General features: G+C 33.9%; 1 protein-coding gene across 1 annotated transcript; it reads left to right on the forward strand.

Moving 5' to 3' along the window:
• The first annotated feature begins 3,715 nt into the window (after positions 1-3,715).
• LOC123550820 (3-[(3aS,4S,7aS)-7a-methyl-1,5-dioxo-octahydro-1H-inden-4-yl]propanoyl:CoA ligase-like) lies at positions 3,716-19,813 on the forward strand. The gene is made up of 4 exons (XM_045339213.2): positions 3,716-4,231; positions 4,413-4,551; positions 6,568-6,716; positions 15,529-19,813. Exons 1-4 carry the CDS (start codon positions 3,790-3,792, stop codon positions 16,071-16,073), a joined length of 1,275 nt encoding a protein of 424 aa, XP_045195148.2. The 5' UTR covers positions 3,716-3,789; the 3' UTR covers positions 16,074-19,813.
• The last annotated feature ends 446 nt before the right edge of the window (positions 19,814-20,259 follow it).

The raw sequence follows: 20,259 nt of genomic DNA on the forward strand, positions 1-20,259 counted from the left end.
AATCATTTAAAAGATGCAGTTGGCAGTCAAATAACCAGTGCTCTTGTATTAATACTATGTCATTTGTTTTTAAAAGATCTACAATTACTGGACCACTAGTCTTTATATTCTTACAGTTAAATGACACGATGTTCAACACACGGTGCTTCTTTCTTAAAAGTTCATCTGTTGGTAATTAGGATTCCACAAAAAAGGCTGTTGTTGCGACGTCGTTTCAGCTCGATTTATGCTCGGTGCCGGCTGTGTCAAATCAACATACATGGGTCGCGCCTGTGTTTGTGAAATATTTACGTTTCTAGTTTCCGGTTGATTATTTGGTTGTTTAGGTCTGCGAGATTTATCCGAATCATTTGTCGAAACAAATTGCCTGTTTGGTACCGGGATCGGTACAAATTGTAGATGTTGACCCTCCAATGCTTCCGCAAGTTGTTTTTTCTCAACATAAATAGTTTTACTTGATTTCACACTAGCATTCTTTACAGATTCTGTAATGTTAGTTTGTTCATTATTGTCTGTAGAATTTTGTATTTCAGATGTAGTGTTGCAGGCTGAGTAACTAGGATTTTTTCCTGTTCTGTAGTCTAATTTTCATGACTATTAAACAAATTTTCAAATTGCTTGTCCACTTGTTTTATAATAAAGTCAGTGACTTAGGTTTGGATTTGGTCAAGTAACTTCGAATTTTGGCAGCTCCCACAGTTTTGTTTATCTGACGCTTCAGAAGACTGTGCAGCATATGCGTGTCCATCAATCCTACTTGTAAGTGTACGTATAGTTGCTTCATGCTCTAATGTTTCGTTCTCTAATTTTTTAATGTAAGAGTTTGATCTTGTTATTTCACGGCTGTTTTCACTTAAGATTTTTTCTTTACTTTTTAATTCTGCTTCCTTTTTCCTAAGTGTTAATTCCCAATCTTTTAATTCGCTCATTTTAAGATTACATGTTTCATTTTGGTTTTCAGTATTTGTGTTTTTATGTTTTTGAGTTACTTGTACTATCCTTACCGGAGAACACGTAGATTGAATATCGTCATTTTGATTTTTGAGCCCATAACAACTCAGACATATAGATGAAAGTTCACCTTCTTTAGTGCATTCCGAGTGAAAGCAGAAACCACAGACATCACAAACTGTTGTTGTGTTTTCTATCTTCTTATCACAGGCTAAACATGTTAAATTATCAGATTCTTGTGTTGTATCGATGACCCTGTGTACAGTTTTGAGTTCAGTTTCTTCCTGAAGTACAGCATTTGCTTCTGTTTGTGATTTTTTAAGTTTAGTATCTTTCGTTTTGCGCGGTAAGACAAGTGTACGGTTACCATTTGCTTTCGCACAGAGTTTACATGTATATGTCGCAGAAGAGTCATTTTCTACCAGGGCAATTTCTTCTTTTGACAATTGTTTACATGTATAATGTATCCAGTGTTTGCCAGTACTACAGAGCGAAGAATTTGTTTTACAAAGTTTTTTACATTTTGGACGTCTATCCTCTACACTTACACTATTGTTATCTTCTAACGTAATCGCAGGTACTTTTTGTCGATAGTTTGTTGCTGCTGCATCTTGCCATTAAGTTGCGCTAATACATTTGATATTTGTTCCGCGGGCTTGTCGTTCAATGATTTTAAGGTTTGCTCCTTACCAATATATGAGCTTGCTAATTCATGGATTGCTTTGATGTCCCTTGAGACAAAAAGTTCAAGATTTTTCCCATTTACCATAAGCTTGGATTGAGTATTGTACAAGTTAACTGTGTATGAACCGTCCGTGCAAGTAACACGTATTATGGAATGAACGATGTTGGTGCCAGAGTTATCTAACGTATCTGTGAATTCTGCTGAGTCCACTGCTACATCTAATTCTGAATAGTATGATAACGTTGCCCACTTCAACAATTCATAGCTAGCCATGTCTGCAGTGACTATTAAACCAACACCGGTCAGTTCATAGTTTAAGTTTTGCACACGTTTTGCAGCTTTCAACTTTTTCTTGAGCGATTCTTCAATATTGAGGATATAATCAGTGCGAGTTTGTTTCACAGGCACGGGAGCATTAGAATTCCTGGTCCTACTTGAACGCGTGTGGCAGAGCATTCAACACAGCGTCACAGAGATGTGCTCCAAAACAGATGACATCAATATTCACAATAGTGATATTAAAAGTCTTTTTAAAAAATACTTTTAAAATACTAAAACTATAAAGTTCATTTAAAATGTCTATGCATTAAAACACTTGTATCATGTAGCAATTGAAGCTAATTTTTCACTATAGCTTCCAAGTATAATATTATTTGGGGTTCAAGGGCAAACAGTTTTGTCAGAAATTTTAATGACGTGGCAAATTTTTTATAGCCTCTTTTTCTGATATCTTTCTGTTTTAAAATCATTCAAGGGTATTTAAGATCTCGATGTCTGGTATCAGTGACAACGTGAGTGGCTATTCTGACTCAGTCTAGGTCTTGAGAACACTTTTTTAAAAAAATTAAGTTTATAAAACTGTCATGGCCGACTAAAAGTCGGGCAGGACGAGAGTTCACAACATTTTCAAAGTTCCATTAATGGTGAATATGGAATTTGTGGAGTCCTGAGTGTCTGCATCGACACACACATTTACCAATCCTCTTCAGTCGCGTATAAAACACTAATTTACGTAAAAGTAAAAGATATAAAACATTAAAACTATAAAATCAAGCGAGAGAGAAATTTTCACGTCCTTCACCAGCGCCCTCTACCGACATTTTCATCATGTGACAGTCACAGCCAATGAGAAGGGAGGACGACGGGTGAACAGCCTCTTGTGATATTGGACGCCATTGCCTACATTGAATTGTTCTTTCAGCAGTGAAAATCCAAGATAATCCTTGGTAAGTAGGCTGCAGTTTGTATTGTTTACCTGCCATTAGAGTCAGGAGCATCTCCTGCCTCTAACTGGAGTGTATTTCCAACAAAGCGAAAAGGAATTTTCGTTATAATCCAATTCAAAACGCGAGATTTTTGTGTGCACACGGCTGTAGAATATACAGTCTCTTGGGTTGATGAAAAGGATTGTTTACTTAGAGGCTTGGTAAGTAAAAGCTTTATCAAGTTTCTTTTCGTAGCATGTATCATAAAATATGTTAAATAACAGTGTTCTCAATGTTTATTTCTACTTCTACGGGTTACTCACCAACAGTCAACGAAGTTTATGACTGGGAGGTGCTAGTCAGGGATAAAATAGTTAACAGGCCGGTAACATTGCCCGATCGGGCTTTCGACATAGAAACTAATATTTCTTGAAAAATAATGAAGATATTTCCTTCAAACTTGGTCCATTTATTAAGCATAACATATGATACAAATTAAAAAAAAATAACTTGGTTGCCTTCAGTTCTGGTCACCAAAATTTTTTTAATTTGGGGCCTAGAAAACTCCCCGCAAATTTTGGGACCCCTCTTAGTTACGAAAACGCCCCTAGTTCGAGAGGTAAAAGTATAAAACCTACGAGTGACGTCATTGGGCGAAATTGTATCCAAAGAAAGAAGCGTTTGTAGAATATGACGAAAAATACAAAGAGACTTCTATAACATGCAAAGAGTTGTTGGAGAAGGTAAATCTTTTGGGTGGTATGTGGCCAGTATTGGAACCCAAAAAAGGGTGACGGGGTTGCGTTCTGCTGGAAAACACCTTGAACATGCTTATTGCAATGTTTGGTGACAGTTTGCTGGAGGAATACCTTTTTCAACTTTGCAAAGTAGAGCGGACGGAACTGACGTTATAGATACAATTCGTGCCAACATTGCAAACTGCTCATAATGGACGCTAAACAAGAGGATCAAAGCTGGCATCTGTTAGAGAAGATTCAGTCATCTCAAAGTGCGGCTTCCCTTCTTGACGTCATCTACAATAACAATTCCCTCAGGCTTATTCATTTTAACTTTAAAGAAAAAGAGAGCCATGTTGTCAATTTAACAAATACTCCGGAAGTACAACTTCCGGATATCTATCCTGAAGATCTAGCTGTGTATTACAAAACATCCGGCAGCACCGGTGAACCCAAACTGGTAGGACATACCCATCTTGGATTTCCCGGTAGTACTTATCTACTCAAGGACTGTTTAGAAATAGACAGCCACTCCAGATATTTCTGTGACAGGCCGCTTGGGTGGAGTGGAGGGTTTCCCAATTTTTTCATCGCTTTTGGAGCAACTCGAGTAATCGTTGACAGTTCATTGTCAATTCAGAAAAACAACATAGGTAACAAATTATTTCAGGTTACTTAAGAGGCTTAGTTTAGACAGATAACGTATTTATTTTTATAGAAACTTATTAAAGGTGTATTTCAAAAATGACTACTAAAAATAACGGAAGTAAATCATTTTTTAATAGCACTGGCCTATATCTACACGTTATTTTATAAGCCGTTGATCCTCTGCAGATTTTCTGTCTGACATCATATGCCAAGAGAAGTGCACACACATGTATCTACCTGGTTATCTCGTCTCGGACCTTCTTAGAAGTCGTGGAAATGAGGCAAAATTTTCAGCTATCAAAGTTCTAAGTTATAGCTCTGAAAGGTATGTCTGATGTTTTTCCTGTCGCTTTTAACACTGAGGGATTAAAAATTGAGTTTTATGTAGAATGGAATCCGCAAAGGGATTTTTCAGTGCAAGGCCGTTGAGTTGTAGGAAAATGTATATATTTTTTATTCAATTAAAGTATTAGATCACTAATAGTAATGTTTACAAAATGGCCCTTGCTTGGTATATTCTGAAAGGTAACAGTGTTTTGCACTATTTTGCAATTTTTAAACAAGTTTTACCGTGCCGTTTTTTATAAATTTTGTATAACTTATGGTAACTCCTCAAGCTCAAGTAGAGACAAATTTCAAAGCGATAGCCACTTTCCTAAACGTTTGCAGAGAACTCATTTTACCATTAATTTTAATAAAAGACACATCAAACTATTGGTAAACAATTATAAAACACAAAATAAAAATGTCAATATCATTTTTTCTATGGTGTCTCAAGTAAACGGATTTAATGAGACATAATTCATACTTCAACATTGAAAAAATAAGGTCGAATGCCGTGTTTCTGTTTTCAATATTGCTTACTCCATTTAAAAAAAAAACCTTAGGGCAGACGTATACCTACTAACTTTCTTCCACAGTATATACTCTAAGAGTGAAAGCAAAATAGAGAACTTTCACCGCGTGTAACTCAATATTTTTAAAGATGTGTAACTCTGCCCCTTCTGTTTAAGTAGTAATTCCACTTTGAACACCAAGAAATTGCTTATAAGATTAATCTTTTTCCATTTTTGTACAAGAAACCAATAATAAGTCTTGAAAGAAGTAAAAACTTACTAGAAAAAAATGGAAAATAAGAGGAAAAAATTTGGTCCCAATAGGGCTTGGACCTACGCCTCCCTAAGAATTGCAGTAAAAGTAGGTTTATTGTAGGAGTTGAATACTCTTCAAAAAGGAGGTTCTCTATTAGTGATCTAATACCTTAAGGTGTGTTTGCGAATGTGTGTCAAAGCCGAAGTGGCATAATCAAAAACAAATATCCTGTGACGAAGGAAATATCAAACATGCAAGAAATGTGGACAGCTGATTACTCTATTTGAGTTGTTCCTGACCTTGACGCTATATATCATATTTGCATCTTAGGTTTTGCATATTGCTTTAGTAATTTGAAGCATTGTTCGAAGTATGTTCCATTGCTCAGGATATATGAGTTACACAAGGAATCGAGAAAATAACCCTGAGACATTGCTCTTTGGTAGTAACTACAAATTTTCAAGATGAGATGAACTTTTGACCCATGTTTGAACATTTCCATTTTAGAAGTTATGAAATGGGTACCGAGTCTAAGGTTCAAACGTTTGGCTTTGAGACACTCATCTTGATTCACAGGGACTAACTTATGTTGTAATGAGAAAACACATTGACTACCGTTTCATGAACACCCTAAAAGACAATCAGGTGTTACAAAAAGGCTTGAAATAGCAAATCAATATTTTTTTATCATTTACAAGTTTTCGGATATATTGACCAGACATTAAGACCAATGAACTGACAACATAAATACTATATTGCGCTGCCTTATTCTTTCAACCAAAACCCCCCGATTGTTCAGAAAAGGGAATTCGTTTTTTGGACCTAACCTCTATTATTCTCATCATGAAGAGAAAAATTTGTATTTCCGAAAGAATATTAGACATGGCAGTTGTCACCCTGACAGTTATAAATTGTAAAGCCAAACTATCACAACTTTTATCAACTTTTGTAGAAACCTAGTGTTGTGATAATTTGGTCCTTTGGAATCATTGAGAACATTCAAACCTTATTTCCACTTCGGCCGGTGCCAGAGGGCATGAAGAGTGTTGCACATTTCATTACATCTCATGAACGGGCTCGATCAAACTGAGTCTGCTATTATTTGTTTTAAGTCGTGGTCTATGCTACTAAAGGATCTTCTTTCATATTTCTGTTGCTTTTTCATTTATTAAATATTTAGCTTTTGAATTGATTTCACTAACTACTATATCAAAATGCCTGCCAACAACGTATCATGTTTTTAATTTAGATTCTTCAAACGATTCACAGAATTACTTGGCCGTTTTTGTAAGAAACTGGTCGTCTATTATGGATCCACAGAGGCAGGCGAAATATTAGCTTTTACCAACCAAAATTTAGGAGAGTATGAGGATGGCATTATTGGGAAACCTTTACCAGGTATAAGTTTTCAAAATAAGCATTCCGTATATTTTGTGGTTATTTTCCCTTTTATCAAATTTGTGTTTTTTATTTCTTGTAGTTTGTTTCTATTGAATTTTTATTGTTTAATTCATCATATTGTAAATGTTGAAGTTCGCTGAATTAATTGCCTTTTGCAGTTAATTTCTTGTGCTTGTACTGAAATTATCTTTATTTGGCAATGTAAATTTGAAGACCCTGGAGTTCATCTTTTCCTTTGAAAGTTTATGTATGTGAATTCTTGCTTAATTAATTATTTTACCATATCTGTAAACGTGTTTAAATTCATTAGATCATTTTGATGGCTTACTGACCGTTGCAAGGCGGTGCCCTTATTTTCAATTTGTTTTCTGTCCGTCTCATATTTTGTGTTGCGTATGTTGTCTTATTTGTTGTTGGCGTTTCTTTCCTCTTTCTCCTCACTACCCCTATCACCCCCTCCCATCCTTTCCCCTTGCATTTATGTTTCCTTGCATTTGCACGCGTGCGTGCGTGCGTGTGTGTGTGTCTTGGGCGGTGCCCCATAGTGTTATTTTAACTCACTTGTCTGTTTGTTTTTCTGTTTATGTTATTTGGTGTGCGTGGGTTGTGAGTTTGAAAACGCTAACTGGGTAATTTCGTATGAATACCCAACGTACTGGGTACCCCTCAAACCGGGGGAATTTTCCCCAGTTCATTTTAACAATACCCGTTATTCCGCCAAAATTGTATATCTCAAAAATTTGAGTTATTCTGAGCGATAAAAAATTTTTTTCCCCCGGTACCCCGGGTTCGGTATACACATATTCACACACAATCAAAATTTTAAAACGGTGGTATCTTTCGTATTTTAGCGTTCCCGTTTCCCTGTTAAAACTCGTGTACATAAACAAAAAGGTTTAAATTATTTTCACAATTTAACATAATGATTTCGTTTTAAAAGTTATGAGGAAAAGATTATGTTGTTAATTTCAATTACCCAATTAAATATTTTTTTACGTTACAAGACGTTTTATATATTTTTTTAGGCTTATTGTGTTTTGCGTTTTTTTCTAAGTTAATGATTGATTTGACAATTTTAGTTAAACTGAGAATATTATAATAACGGGAACCTACTCAAAATATACATTCTAAATATATTCTCGCTTTTAAAGGGGGGAGCATATTGCTACATTCCGTTCATACAGAAATGGGAAGGGGTGAAATTCAAGAAACGGGGTGGGAAAAAAAAAAATTTTTCCAAAAATGATAAAATACTGATGGCCCCCTGTAATTTTCATTTTTTTTTGGGTAAGGATGTGGTACTTTTGAAGTAATAGGAAAACAGAGGTCTTTGTAAAAGTACATTCAACAAAAATATTAAGTTTTTTGTAAAAGGGGAAAAAAAGGTTTTTTACATAACAGTGTTCCAAAAATGTTGAAGGGTGGATTTTCTTTTACACCCGGTTTGCTTAAAACATGTAAAAATTTAAGCCACGCAGTTCATCTGGGATGGACCCCCAATTTTAATTGATAAAAAATGTAAAAAAAAAAAATCGAGTGGTTAGATTGAAGGGGCAAAAACATGACATTTACACAATGTTACCTTAAAAAGTACCCGATGCAAACCAGGCGGCGGGAAAATGAATAATGTCGATCACTTAAAAATTCTCTTGAAAAGGTGGTTTTTTTTGTTGTTTACGGGTTTTTAATTTTTCCCCACGATTCTCGGCGATTCACTGCCAATGATTATGGAGGACAAAAGGGTTTAACTTAAAAAACAAGGGGAGACAATTGGTGTAAGCACGTGTACGATTAAAAAAAAAAAACCTGTGATGATTTAATTTTTATCAAATGATGAATCCTATTCAGATATTCTTTTTTTAATTTAGAAAATTATTCATTCTGTGGACTTTGTCAAAAATACTTTTAAATGGCCCTTTTTTGCGCATCAAGGTTTCCCGCTTAGTTGTGAGGCCTTCGTTATATTTTTGCAACAAATAAAAAAAACACAAAATGATCAAAAAAAGTTACTTATAAACCGACTGTATTTAAAATCGTTAAGTAAAGTTGTTGTTACACATTATACTGTTGTTAGTTATGAGAAAAAGTTATCTTAACTGAAAATTTTCCTTTAAATTACGTTTAGATGTTATTGCATTTACAACTTTTTTTAACCCTTTTTTTTTCGTGAATGCAGCATTTCGTGAAAACTCGTGCAAAAAGATTATGAAAAGTATGGTGGAGAATTCAGGACAAAATTTTAAATGACTTTAAAGTGGGAAACTGTTATTCGCCCAGTTTGATTTAAAATTTCCCTGCTTGTATTGTAATTTTGGGAAAAAGTAAAAATGTTACTTTTACAATACACATTGATTGGACCTCTAACCAAATTTCATACCTTATTTTGGGGTTTTTTTAAGAAAATTACATTTTAAAAAGTTTGTTGAATGTTTTTTAAATTTTTAAAGGCATTGTAGTTCATGAATCCAAATTTAAAAAAAATTATAATGTCAACATTTTTGGGCCCTTTATGTAAGCCTTTAGATTCTGTAACGAAAAATTTTTAAAATGTATTAAGGGGAATATATCTTTTAGTTTGGAATGGGGATTCCTTGACCACCGTATCTTTTTTATGCACTACTTTGAAAAACAAACAAATAATTGTTTAGCTCACTATGGAAATGAAAAGCAATACAGTGAACTTTTTTCACATTCTTTCTTTAAATTAGAATCTGTAGGAATTGATAAAGTTTGGAAAAAAAAGTAAAGCCTATTATTTTCGCACCAAAAAGTTTAAATTTTTGACTTTGAATGTACACAAGAAGTTTTATGAAAATTAAAACATAATTTCTTGTTTCAGTTTTTCTCATTTTTTTTTGGAGCAAACCTTTGTGTATTATAAAAGTTGAAACTATTCATTTCATTTACCAAAACCTTGTATTTTTTTGCAGGTAAAATTTTATAATACCCCCCCCCACTTTTTTTCTATTTTTCAAAAAGTAGGGCCCCCTTTAAAAAACTTTCAACTTCGGGGGCGCGGTGTGAAATAGACAAATTTCCCTTTTGAATTACCGTGTGCTTTTGAAAAAAAAAAATGTAGTTACCCCCAAAGGGTTTTTTAATTATTCAGCTTTAATGCAATACCATGTAATGCCTGTCAATTTTTCCCCGCCCGAGGGGGCGGCGGGCTACCAGGGGAATTTGACATTTAAAAATTTTGTTTCTAAATCCCCCCCTGAGAAAACCTTTTTTTTGTTAATCCCACCCTAGAGCCTGGTTGGAACAGAGTTTGAAAAATTTCCCCGCCTGTCGGGAATGGTCTTCTGTCAAAGTCCCTGGTATCCCCGCCGCCCCCCGGGGGCAAAATTTGAAGGTGCTAAATTCAACAGAAAATTTTAAGCAAACCCCAGAAAATTTTAAACGTTTCGTTATTTGTAAAAAAAAAAACAAAAACATTTGTACTTTTAATTTTTGATTTTTTTACTACACATCAAAAAAAATGATATGCGGATCGACCCAGTTCGTTTAAAATACTGATTAAGAACACGTGAAAATAAAAAAAGTATATCATACGTAGTAACTCATGCAATTATTTTTTCAAGGATTTTCTGCTTTTTCACGCTGTTTTTTTCGGGCAATCGCAATGTGTTAAAATCTATGATGTAAAATTCCAAAAAGTAAAAAAAGTACTAATTCTAAAAACCGTGCTGAAATTTAAAAACAGCATTTGTTTGTCATTACCTCCTACGTGTTTATACTGTATAAGCGCTGAAAACTTGTCACGCAATTATCTACGTTAGTTGAAGAGTGTGAATACTCAAAGCCGAAATAGTTTTTCAGTTTTTTTTTATTAAGTATTTGTCAAATTTAGAGACCACATTAATCATAGCATTAGTACATTATCTGATGATTTTTTCTACTAACACAAAGAAAATGACAAAAGGACCCGACTCCAATGCATTCTTAAAATTTTTAAAACCCTTTGGAAATTTTCTAAACCCTAGTCATAGCTGCTCGTGCATTTCCCTTTAACACGGGAATTTCATGCTATTTTTGCGCGATTTTTGTTTAGCGTCCCCAAATTAGATTCGAAATTATGATAGAAAAATGTTTCAACAAAACATAGGCTTAAAGTGTGTTGTACTGTCCCTAATTTTAGTTTACGACGGGTTTAAATAAAAAGATAATGTGCGCTGCAGGGTGTAGGATATTTGGCAAAAAACTTGAAAAAGTGGACTCAATTAAAAACATGGGGGAAACACAGATAAAAATTCTCATGCAAAAAAAAAAAAAAAAAAAAAAAAAAAAAATAAAAAAATAAATAAAAAAAAAAATAAAATTTTTATGTTCACATAACGAACAGATATATCCTACAGAAAAAATGTCCCCAGATTCTGCAACCTGAAGCACATATTTTAAAAACTTATATCATGATTTGCTTTTTTAATAAGGTCTTTCTTTATAAACTTTGCTTTTAGCATTAAAAGTTTTAAGTTGTTACACAAAAACCTTGACGTTAAAGTTGAAAACTAAAGCCTCAGTGCGTTAGCTACCAAGAGTAATTTTTTCAATGCATATGCCATTAACCAAAAAAAGATTTTTTTTGTCATGACATTCCTATCATTCTACAATAAGTATGGTATGACATACAAATTTTTGGCATGGGTTTTTCTTCAACTTAGGTTCGTAGAAGTTTCAATTTGATCAAAAAAACGTTTTTAAAAAATTTTGTTTGTGGACGGGGGGGAACGACCCCCCCTACCCGTTATCAGTTTTGTTCATTCACGTATATCACACCCTGCGTTTATTGCGGTAGCATTTTATGTGGTATTTTGGGGGGAAAAAAAGAACGAAAAATTTTTGTGATTGAATGACGTGTGATGAAAAAAGAAAAAATCACGTAGTCTACAGATGAGTTCCAGGTATTTGAAAATACAATATGTAAGCATCGTATGATTCACAATTATTATACATGTACTTTTCGTTGATTGAAACTCGTGTTACAATATGGTTATTTAGTGTAATGACCGACACAAAATAAGCCATTATCATATTCGGGAACTTAAAGCGTATTTATTTTGGGTGCAAGTATATTTATCTTTTGTTTTGACAGGGCATCGTAGGTTTACTGGTATTAATAGATTTAGGAAACCCCCAAATATATTAATCTTAAAAAAACTTCGATATTAAGTTTTGATTAAAGCAAAAAATATCGTGAATTTTAAAATACCTATGACTGATTTCATTTTAATCTTCCTTGACAGAACGGTGTTTTGAAAGAGATGATAAAATTTGCGGTTTAAATTCAGCTGTTTCTTCGTTTTATTCTCCCCCTAAGTAATGTTTTAATTTTAAAACATTTTCGTGATCGAAATTCAGATGTTTTGTTTGCAAATTAAAACATGTTTAGTTTCTAAAGGAAAAATCGTCATTAAATTGGGAAAATGACTTTCCCAGTGCGGGATTCGAACAAGCCTTCACAAATTTTTTAAAGATTAACTAGTAAATCAACGTTTTATGAAAACTTGGTTTTTTTCAAAAAAAGATAAAAAACAAAACCTTAAATATGGGAAAATAGTTTTGGGAAAAAAAAATAACTATGATGGAAATGCTGTAAAAATTTGTTTAAATCTTTTTTTATATTTATTGCGATTTTCCGGCAAGAAATAACGATTTTCTGAAAAGTCAGGGACTGCGGTCTTTGCGGAGTTTAAAATTTAAGATTCCCCCCTTTTTTTTTTCCGTTTCCCCATATCAAACCTAAAATTTTTCTTGCTTTAACAAACGCAAAATTTTTTTTCTAAGAAAATCAAGTTTTCTTAACCTGTTTTTGGAGAGGAAAGCGCAAAAAAAATAAATGCTTTGTTTCTTTTTTTTTGTGTTTTCCCCAGTTCTACTTATTCAAATTTAATTTCCCACTACTATTGTTTTCGTTCAAGCCCGGTCTGGTTGATTCCCACTCTGGTACGTCATTTTTGTAAAAGCCTTATTTTTTTAAAAATTTCATTTTGAACGCAAACGGTTTTTGTTTAAAACATGATAAAGTATACAAAGTATTTTAAAAAAAAACACGTTTAAAGTGGAACACAAAATGAAAAATATACTGAAAAACGTGATTGGGAGATTATCCAAATAAGTTGTTGTTTTTTTTTTTTGTATGCATGATTTTTTAATCCCAATGGTTTTTTGGAACCACACTTATAAAATTAGGGAAAAAATGTCTGCTTGCACAGATTCAGGGCGGGCCCGGAATTTGGGGGTGTTTTTTCTCGCTCGCACGCTTTCTAGGTAATCATATTTGTTGGGTGAAATATAAATAGCATTTTTTTTCGTCGCTTGCTCGCTAGGCAAATTTTACTTTTGGGTTTTGGGTAAACAATGCATTATTTCTTTCTCGCTACGCTCGCCAATAAAAATCCGACAAGTTTTATGTGTCCTATAAAGCTTTTTATTTTAGTTAAAAAACTTTTGTAAACTCCTCCCCCTAAAAAACCCCGAAATCGGGTTTAGAAACCATTCCCAGAACTTAAGCAAGAATAGTCTGGAGTCATTAAAAATGGACTATACGTAGCATGTTATTTGGATTTATTTTATCATAAAACCTGTCCTTTTTCAAAACAAAAAAAGCACCTCAGAAAGCCAAAAAGAAACCCGATGGGTTATTTTTTTTCAAAAAAGTTTCCCGGGGGGGTGGGGTGGGGGGGGGGAGATGGGGACATGCCCACGGGGCCCTCTAGTTGTTATATCAAATTTGTTGCCCCTTCACCAAATCCTGTATCCCCCCCAAAATTTTTGAATGCCTAATTTTTTTTTTAGTTAAAAAAATAAAGAAAGGAACAAAACTACAAAAATTACTTATTCTTTAAAAACCGAGGGTATTTTTGGGATCTTTTCCCGGGGTGGAAAAGCCCTCTTACACCCCGGGGTGGGGTAAGTGACTCTGTGCTGTAAATGACGTATAAGAATAATATTGTAAAAGATTTGTGTGTAATTTATATTTATTTAAAAAACGGAATGAAAATTAATCCTTTTTCGTTCCTATGGTTCCCGATAAAATTTTTTCTCGATTCAAAACACGTCATTTTATAAAAAAATCATAAGTTACGTGCAATGGTAAAACAAACCCGGGAAATAAACATTGTTGTTTGTTTTGAAAATCATGACGTCTTTCCCGTTTACGGACGTTGGTTTCCCGCGCTTGTTTAAAAGACTTTCCATAAGAAAAGTTTTAAAAAAAAGTGTTTTTAATTTATTTTATTTTTATTTATTTTTGAAACCCGGGATGCAAAAAAAAGATTTACCACTGGTTTAAAGGGGGAAGGAAAAAATCGGCTCTCGGGTAATGTTTAGGCGGAACGAGGCTCTCTGTAAACGTTACCATCGAGGCCGGATATTCCTATTGCACCTACAACCAGTGAAAGAAACTTAAATATCGAAGTTCAAAATTGTGTAGGGAGGGGAAAAAGGTTTTAAACACCAATGATAAAACAGATACTGTTTTGGGGGCTTTATCATGTCTCTGCATCTGATTTTGGTTTATTCTTCGATGTTCTTGTCTTGTCTAAAAAGTTAAATTTTTTGTTAAATTTGCATAGACAAGTTTTTTTGAATGTCGAATGATTGACGTGGAAAAACCTAATCGAATATAGAATTTCTTCTGTCTGCCGCCCCTGGTTTGGGTGGTTGAATCGCTGACTTAAAATCACTCGTAAGTACTCACTGATTAAAGGCATGGGTTCAATCCTTGCTATCGACCAGGTCTCTTTATGTAAGAAAGATGACAGCTTGAGTACTAGTACTTGATCTTTCCAGGAACCATTGTTGGGTAAACTACCCACCTGACATAACTGAAATAGTGTTTAAAATGGCGTAAAACCCATCAAATCAAATTAAGTCCCTCGGTTGTCTTTTCTCATATATATGATATGTAACAGGAGCTTCCGCATTCACCATTTTAATAGCTAGTTCCTCGTTTCAACTTTACACACGTACCCGGTTAGTCATACACTTGTACCTCATTTAGTCTTTACACTAACTCCCCGTTTTGTTGAAACACACAATTCCACATTTCGTCTATACACAAACACCCGGTTTGTTACACATTCACCTCAGTTGGTTTAAACACAAAATTCCCCGCTCTGAATGTGAAAAATCTCATTGCTTAACAATTGAAGATAGCTTTAATCTAAAGCCTCGGATAATTTTAAGATCATAAGAATAAGAGTTGATAGAAATATGATAACTGTAGCTACAGTAATAAAGAAGTTCCCAGTTGGTAGGTTTATAGCTTACATCCCCGATTGGTTGCGTTTACATGTATGTGTGTGCGTGTGCGTGTGTGTGTTTGTGTGCATGTGTGTGCGTGCGTGCATGCGTGCGTCCATGCGTGTGTGTGTGTGTGTGTGTGTGTACGTGGGTGTCTACGCTGCTGTGGTTTACATTGTAGGGTTACTGCGTTTAGGAAACCTGGCTTTCCCTTTTGAATATTCATCCTTGCTCCACTTTCCCACTACACACGACCCTTTTTCTACTCCTGTGCTACCGGGGAGTCTACCCTTACCTTTTATCTTGTACATTAGTAGTTCATTTTTGTTTATTTACTTCGTTTCCTTGTACCAAAATTCTGTTTTGTTAACTTTGTCCTCATATTGAAGTTTTGTAAACCATTTCCTTGTATAAAAACAATGTCAAATAAACAACAGTAGAGGTTAGGTGTTAAAGACGAAGCTACTAATTTCAAACCTCACGATTTACATATTATAACCAAAAGTAAAACTAATTGTCAACTAGTCAAAGTTGTCTAATGCTAAATTATATTACGTGGTTTCAGGAATAGAGATAAAACTCGTTAACGAACATGGCAATGCTGTGCCACGGGGAGAGATAGGTGAGTTGTGTGTTCGTAGCGTTTATAGATTCATAGAGTACAAAAATATGCCGGGCAAATTTCTAGACACAGTTGACAGAGGAAACTGGCTTCACACTGGCGATGTGGCGCTTATACGAGCAGACGGCAATTTTATATTACATGGACGGACAACCGAACGAATGTCTGTTGGTACTGTGAAGATCTTTCCTCAAGAAGTCGAGAAAATCTTAATCAGTTGCTCGGAAGTAGAGGCCGTGGTAGTAGTACCGGTTCCTGATGAAAGATTGCATCATGCTATATGCGCTTGCATCGTTCTGTCAAAGACGAAGAGTGTGTGTGTGAAAGATATGCATATTTATTTCGATCATCTGTGGGCTGACACCGCTTATAACAAGCCGAAGTACTATATTGCGTTTGAGAAATTTCCGAGAAATGCAAATGGTAAAATTGACAGGAACCAAATTGCAATGATAGCTGCTTCGCAACTGAATCTTTGTTGTGAATGACATAAAAAGATCCACACAAGTCAGATCACCTGTGAAAAGCGACTATTCTCGGCAGTTGTGTCCTTATTTCATTGCCACAAGCCTACGAGTACACATCAGTTTGTCGTCCTTTCGTGCCTTAGCCTTCCGTTACACATGCGTAGAGAAATAACACCTACCATGATGGGCTCTTTATATAAAGTATGCATACAATTGAAAAAAAATACTAATGATGCTGTAAAAGGATGTAGTAATTGGCATATGTACAGATGCATTTTTAGCTCGTCCGAGTTTTGTAAAAAGATCTTCTAGGTATAGTCGTCATTTGATCGTCGGTGTCAGCGTTGGTTACGGTTTTTGTTTAGGTCCAAAGTTTCTCAAACACTTAATGAGACATGGCTTTGAAACTTTGCATACTTGTAATCATTTTGAGGCAAGGAAGTACCAAGGATCATGCATTTTTCAGAAAGGACGACAAATTACTAATATGTCTTATGGCGATAACACTATGACATGAAAGAACGTCAAATTATCAAATTTCGCTTTATCGCCTCGTAAATCATAAATCTCTTAAAATACGTAAATCTACTCTGGGTGTTATGAGCGTGTATTAACAGGCACATGCGAAGATATTATATTTGCTATCTGCTGAACTTCAGTATTTCTGTTACGATTTGATGTATTTCATGACCCCACGTTATGCATCGAGACTATAACATATGAAGTCTACAATTATTTGATATTCTTAAATGGAAGGCAGATATATATGATATTACGGTCTATGTATTTTTGATCTGTTTATCTCTTTTTATACTATAAAATAATAAGTTTTGTAGTTGAAAGAAGGTTATTATTTTAAGCTTGTATTTGTATTTTCATTCATATTAATAATTAATAATGATGTTGTAATATCAGAGCGAGATTCAGATGAACAAGTGACATACTACTACAAACTACCTAAGTATATTTTCTTATTCTCTATTATTCGTTTATTAAATTTTAGCTTGCAAAATATGCAAGTTGTAAAATGAAAATTAATATTCAGTCCATTATCTTTAATTTTTATGGTTGATGTTTATCAAATCTTATTTCACTCCTAGTATTGTTTTGATTGCTATATTATGGGCATTTTTTTCTTGTTGATTCACATTGACTTCAATTGTTTTTCTTTTTCCTCGTGTCCTTTTCCGTCTTGAGTGTTTTCTGTCAAACATCTTATGCTTCCTTTCGTCATTCCACGACTATTCTATCTCACTTATTTGTCGTTATATCCTGAAAAGTAAAGAAATAGGAGCATTGAGAATGGCATTTGGATTGTATCATTTTAGGGGGGACGTTAATGTGAATATTGAACTTGTTTGCTACAATTTGTGTTCGATTCTGTCCACATACGTTAATGTGTTTTGGCGTAACTTTATTTTTAATTTACACCTTAATAGTTTAGCCATTTGTATGTCGGATTAACATTCACATATATTTAACGTCGCGTTCATTTTAGATATTTCGAAGAATATTGTATTACTTGGTGAGAAAATTAAGGTAATTGCAAGAAATCATAAACTGCGATATATACTTTTTAATACAAGTAATATGACAGAATGCAATCACAAAACATACTCGAATCACACACAATAAAAGTACATTAATTAACAGACATAGTAATATAACAAGATTCAGGATTTCATCATTCACCATTCACCAAATATTAGTATAGATATATATGTATATTTTAAAAGCAGTTCCCAGACAAGAATATGCTATACCGACTAGTGTTTAACTATCAATTATCATGTAAAGAAACACTTACGTGAATAACCTAATAATAGTATCGAATTTCTGATGAATGATGCAAGTTATGTAGTTCCAAGAAGATATTTGAAATTTATGAAGTGATAGTTAAAGAAAATTATAAGATGAACGCTGACGACTTGAAAACGAAAATCATCACATTGCCTTTTCCGGCGCTGGCATGCACTTCGTATCAATGTCATGTTTAACCAACCTGTGTGACACTGACGTCCGGATGAGTTTGACAGCCCTCCATTTACTTTGTATAGTCGAGCTGAAAATAGTTATTTCTCATTCAGCAGTAGATTACACACAGATCGTGATAAATGTATTAGAGCGGATGAAATGGTACAGTGGTAATACAAAGAATGCTGTCTGATCTACCATAACTATAACAAGAACATCCTTGAAATTCTTCTTTATGATTTCAGACAAAGATTTAAGTTATACACCTTGTTGCAGGTCCCTTCAGGCCATTGTAATTATACGGGCAAAATATATAGGACAGTCATTGTGCGTTTGTGCATGTGTTTAAACAATGTTTATAAGTGGCATTTCTTTACGACTGACACATATAGAGAACTCTTTAGCTCATCTCACACCATAAAATTGCAAAGATAAAGCCTGTACTAAATTGATAAGGTAATACATGTAATACTGTTGTAGTAACAGTTCTTAAAATGATAAGTGGACACTAATGAACACCAATATAGCTTATTTTGCTTTGACAGGTAACAATAGTAAAGTGGCCCAGTTGCTCAAAACTTTAACAGGCGTTTAAGCTAATAGTTGATTAACTTTTACAGTTATTTTTCGACATTTTAGAAAACTTGGAAAAACAAATGTATGAGCTAATGATTATGAACACCAAAATGTCTTTACAGTAAAACTATAACATCGTACTAGATGTAGTGTTTCCCACCAAGACTAGTATTTTCAAACTTTAATAGGCGGTTAGTTTAACAGCCCGTTAAGGTTTCGAACAACTGGGCCAGTGATGTTAATTTGCCAATAACAAGGGATATCTTAACTATCGAGAATAGTTAATATTGTTGATTGTTCTTGCTTACATTTATGAATATTATACAATTTCTCTTATAAATAGATCATAGTAGAATTCATCCAACTGTTAGTAATAATGATACTATTGCAAAAAATCGTGCTAATGTTGAGGTAATTTTAATTATCTGGCTAGATTTCTGTTGCCATCCAGGAACATATTAATTTATTAAAAACAATAACATATGTCTGTCTGTATCTGTCCTATATAAGCAGAATCCAAAAATTGAAGGACAAGTCACATTTATGCAGTTACATGACCGACTTGGATGGATTCTGCAGTTAAGGTTTTATGTTATATTTTTTAGAAAATTACTATCATTTTATACACTTTAATATTTTGTATATTGCGGTTAAGTATTATTTGTTATTTGAATAACGGATTGTAATGTTATGATATTTCATAGTCATAATTCAGTAAATGAAGTGTTTGTTATAAAGAAATGTATTACGTGTATTTTATTACTATAAATTCTTATTCACATACATTCAGTCACTTCTTTCCAAACAATGTACTTTGAATATTCATAATTGAAATTAGATCAGGAGCGGAAAACGTATTTAAGTATAATGAATTTTTTACTAATCATTTTGAAAGAATATTGTAATGATAAATTAATTGCTTATTATTAGACGGAATATATAACTAGATTCTGTATAATTGCTTAGTGATTTCAGTTATGGTTTCATGAAAATATGATACGAATCGCTGTTGCCAATATCTAGATATTATAAGCATCATACTTGTTGTTTGTTCATTATATATCAAGTATTGTTCATGTTTGCCTCATGTTTATAGGTAATTCATGATAAATGAATACATTTCATTTCATTCATATTTTACAAATACATGTACTTGTTCACCTTTTACTATTATAGTTTGTATTAGGGTTGTTATGTTAAAATAAAGTCACATTTATGCAGTTACATGGCTGATTTGTTCCTTGGACTCTGCAGGTTGTATCCCGGTGGCTTCCGTAACCACGATACGAACGGTTACACAGTTTGATCCACCTAGTTTGTAGCAGGGTTTTGAAATATCCGCTTTCGTGATTCAAGGCCCAGATTAAAGCTATACATCATTATGCAGGTGCCTAGGGTTCACATTAAATATTTGGGCAAAAATACATGACAGCTCCTGTGCGTTTTTGGCATTTTCTTTGCAAAATCACAAAAGTATTTTCTTGAAAAATACTGCCTTATTTAAAAGCTGAAATCTACAATATGAATAACATTTTAAATTAGGGTTTTGATGATAAGTTCTTGAAATGCTAACACTGTGCTTTCTATTACGCCTGGAATTCTTTAATTCTTTATGTAAATAAGTTGTTGGTAACTGTTACGGAAAAGGGGAATCAAA

The sequence above is a fragment of the Mercenaria mercenaria genome, chromosome 4 (assembly GCF_021730395.1).
Source record: "Mercenaria mercenaria strain notata chromosome 4, MADL_Memer_1, whole genome shotgun sequence".
NCBI classification, from domain to species: Eukaryota; Metazoa; Mollusca; class Bivalvia; order Venerida; family Veneridae; genus Mercenaria; species Mercenaria mercenaria.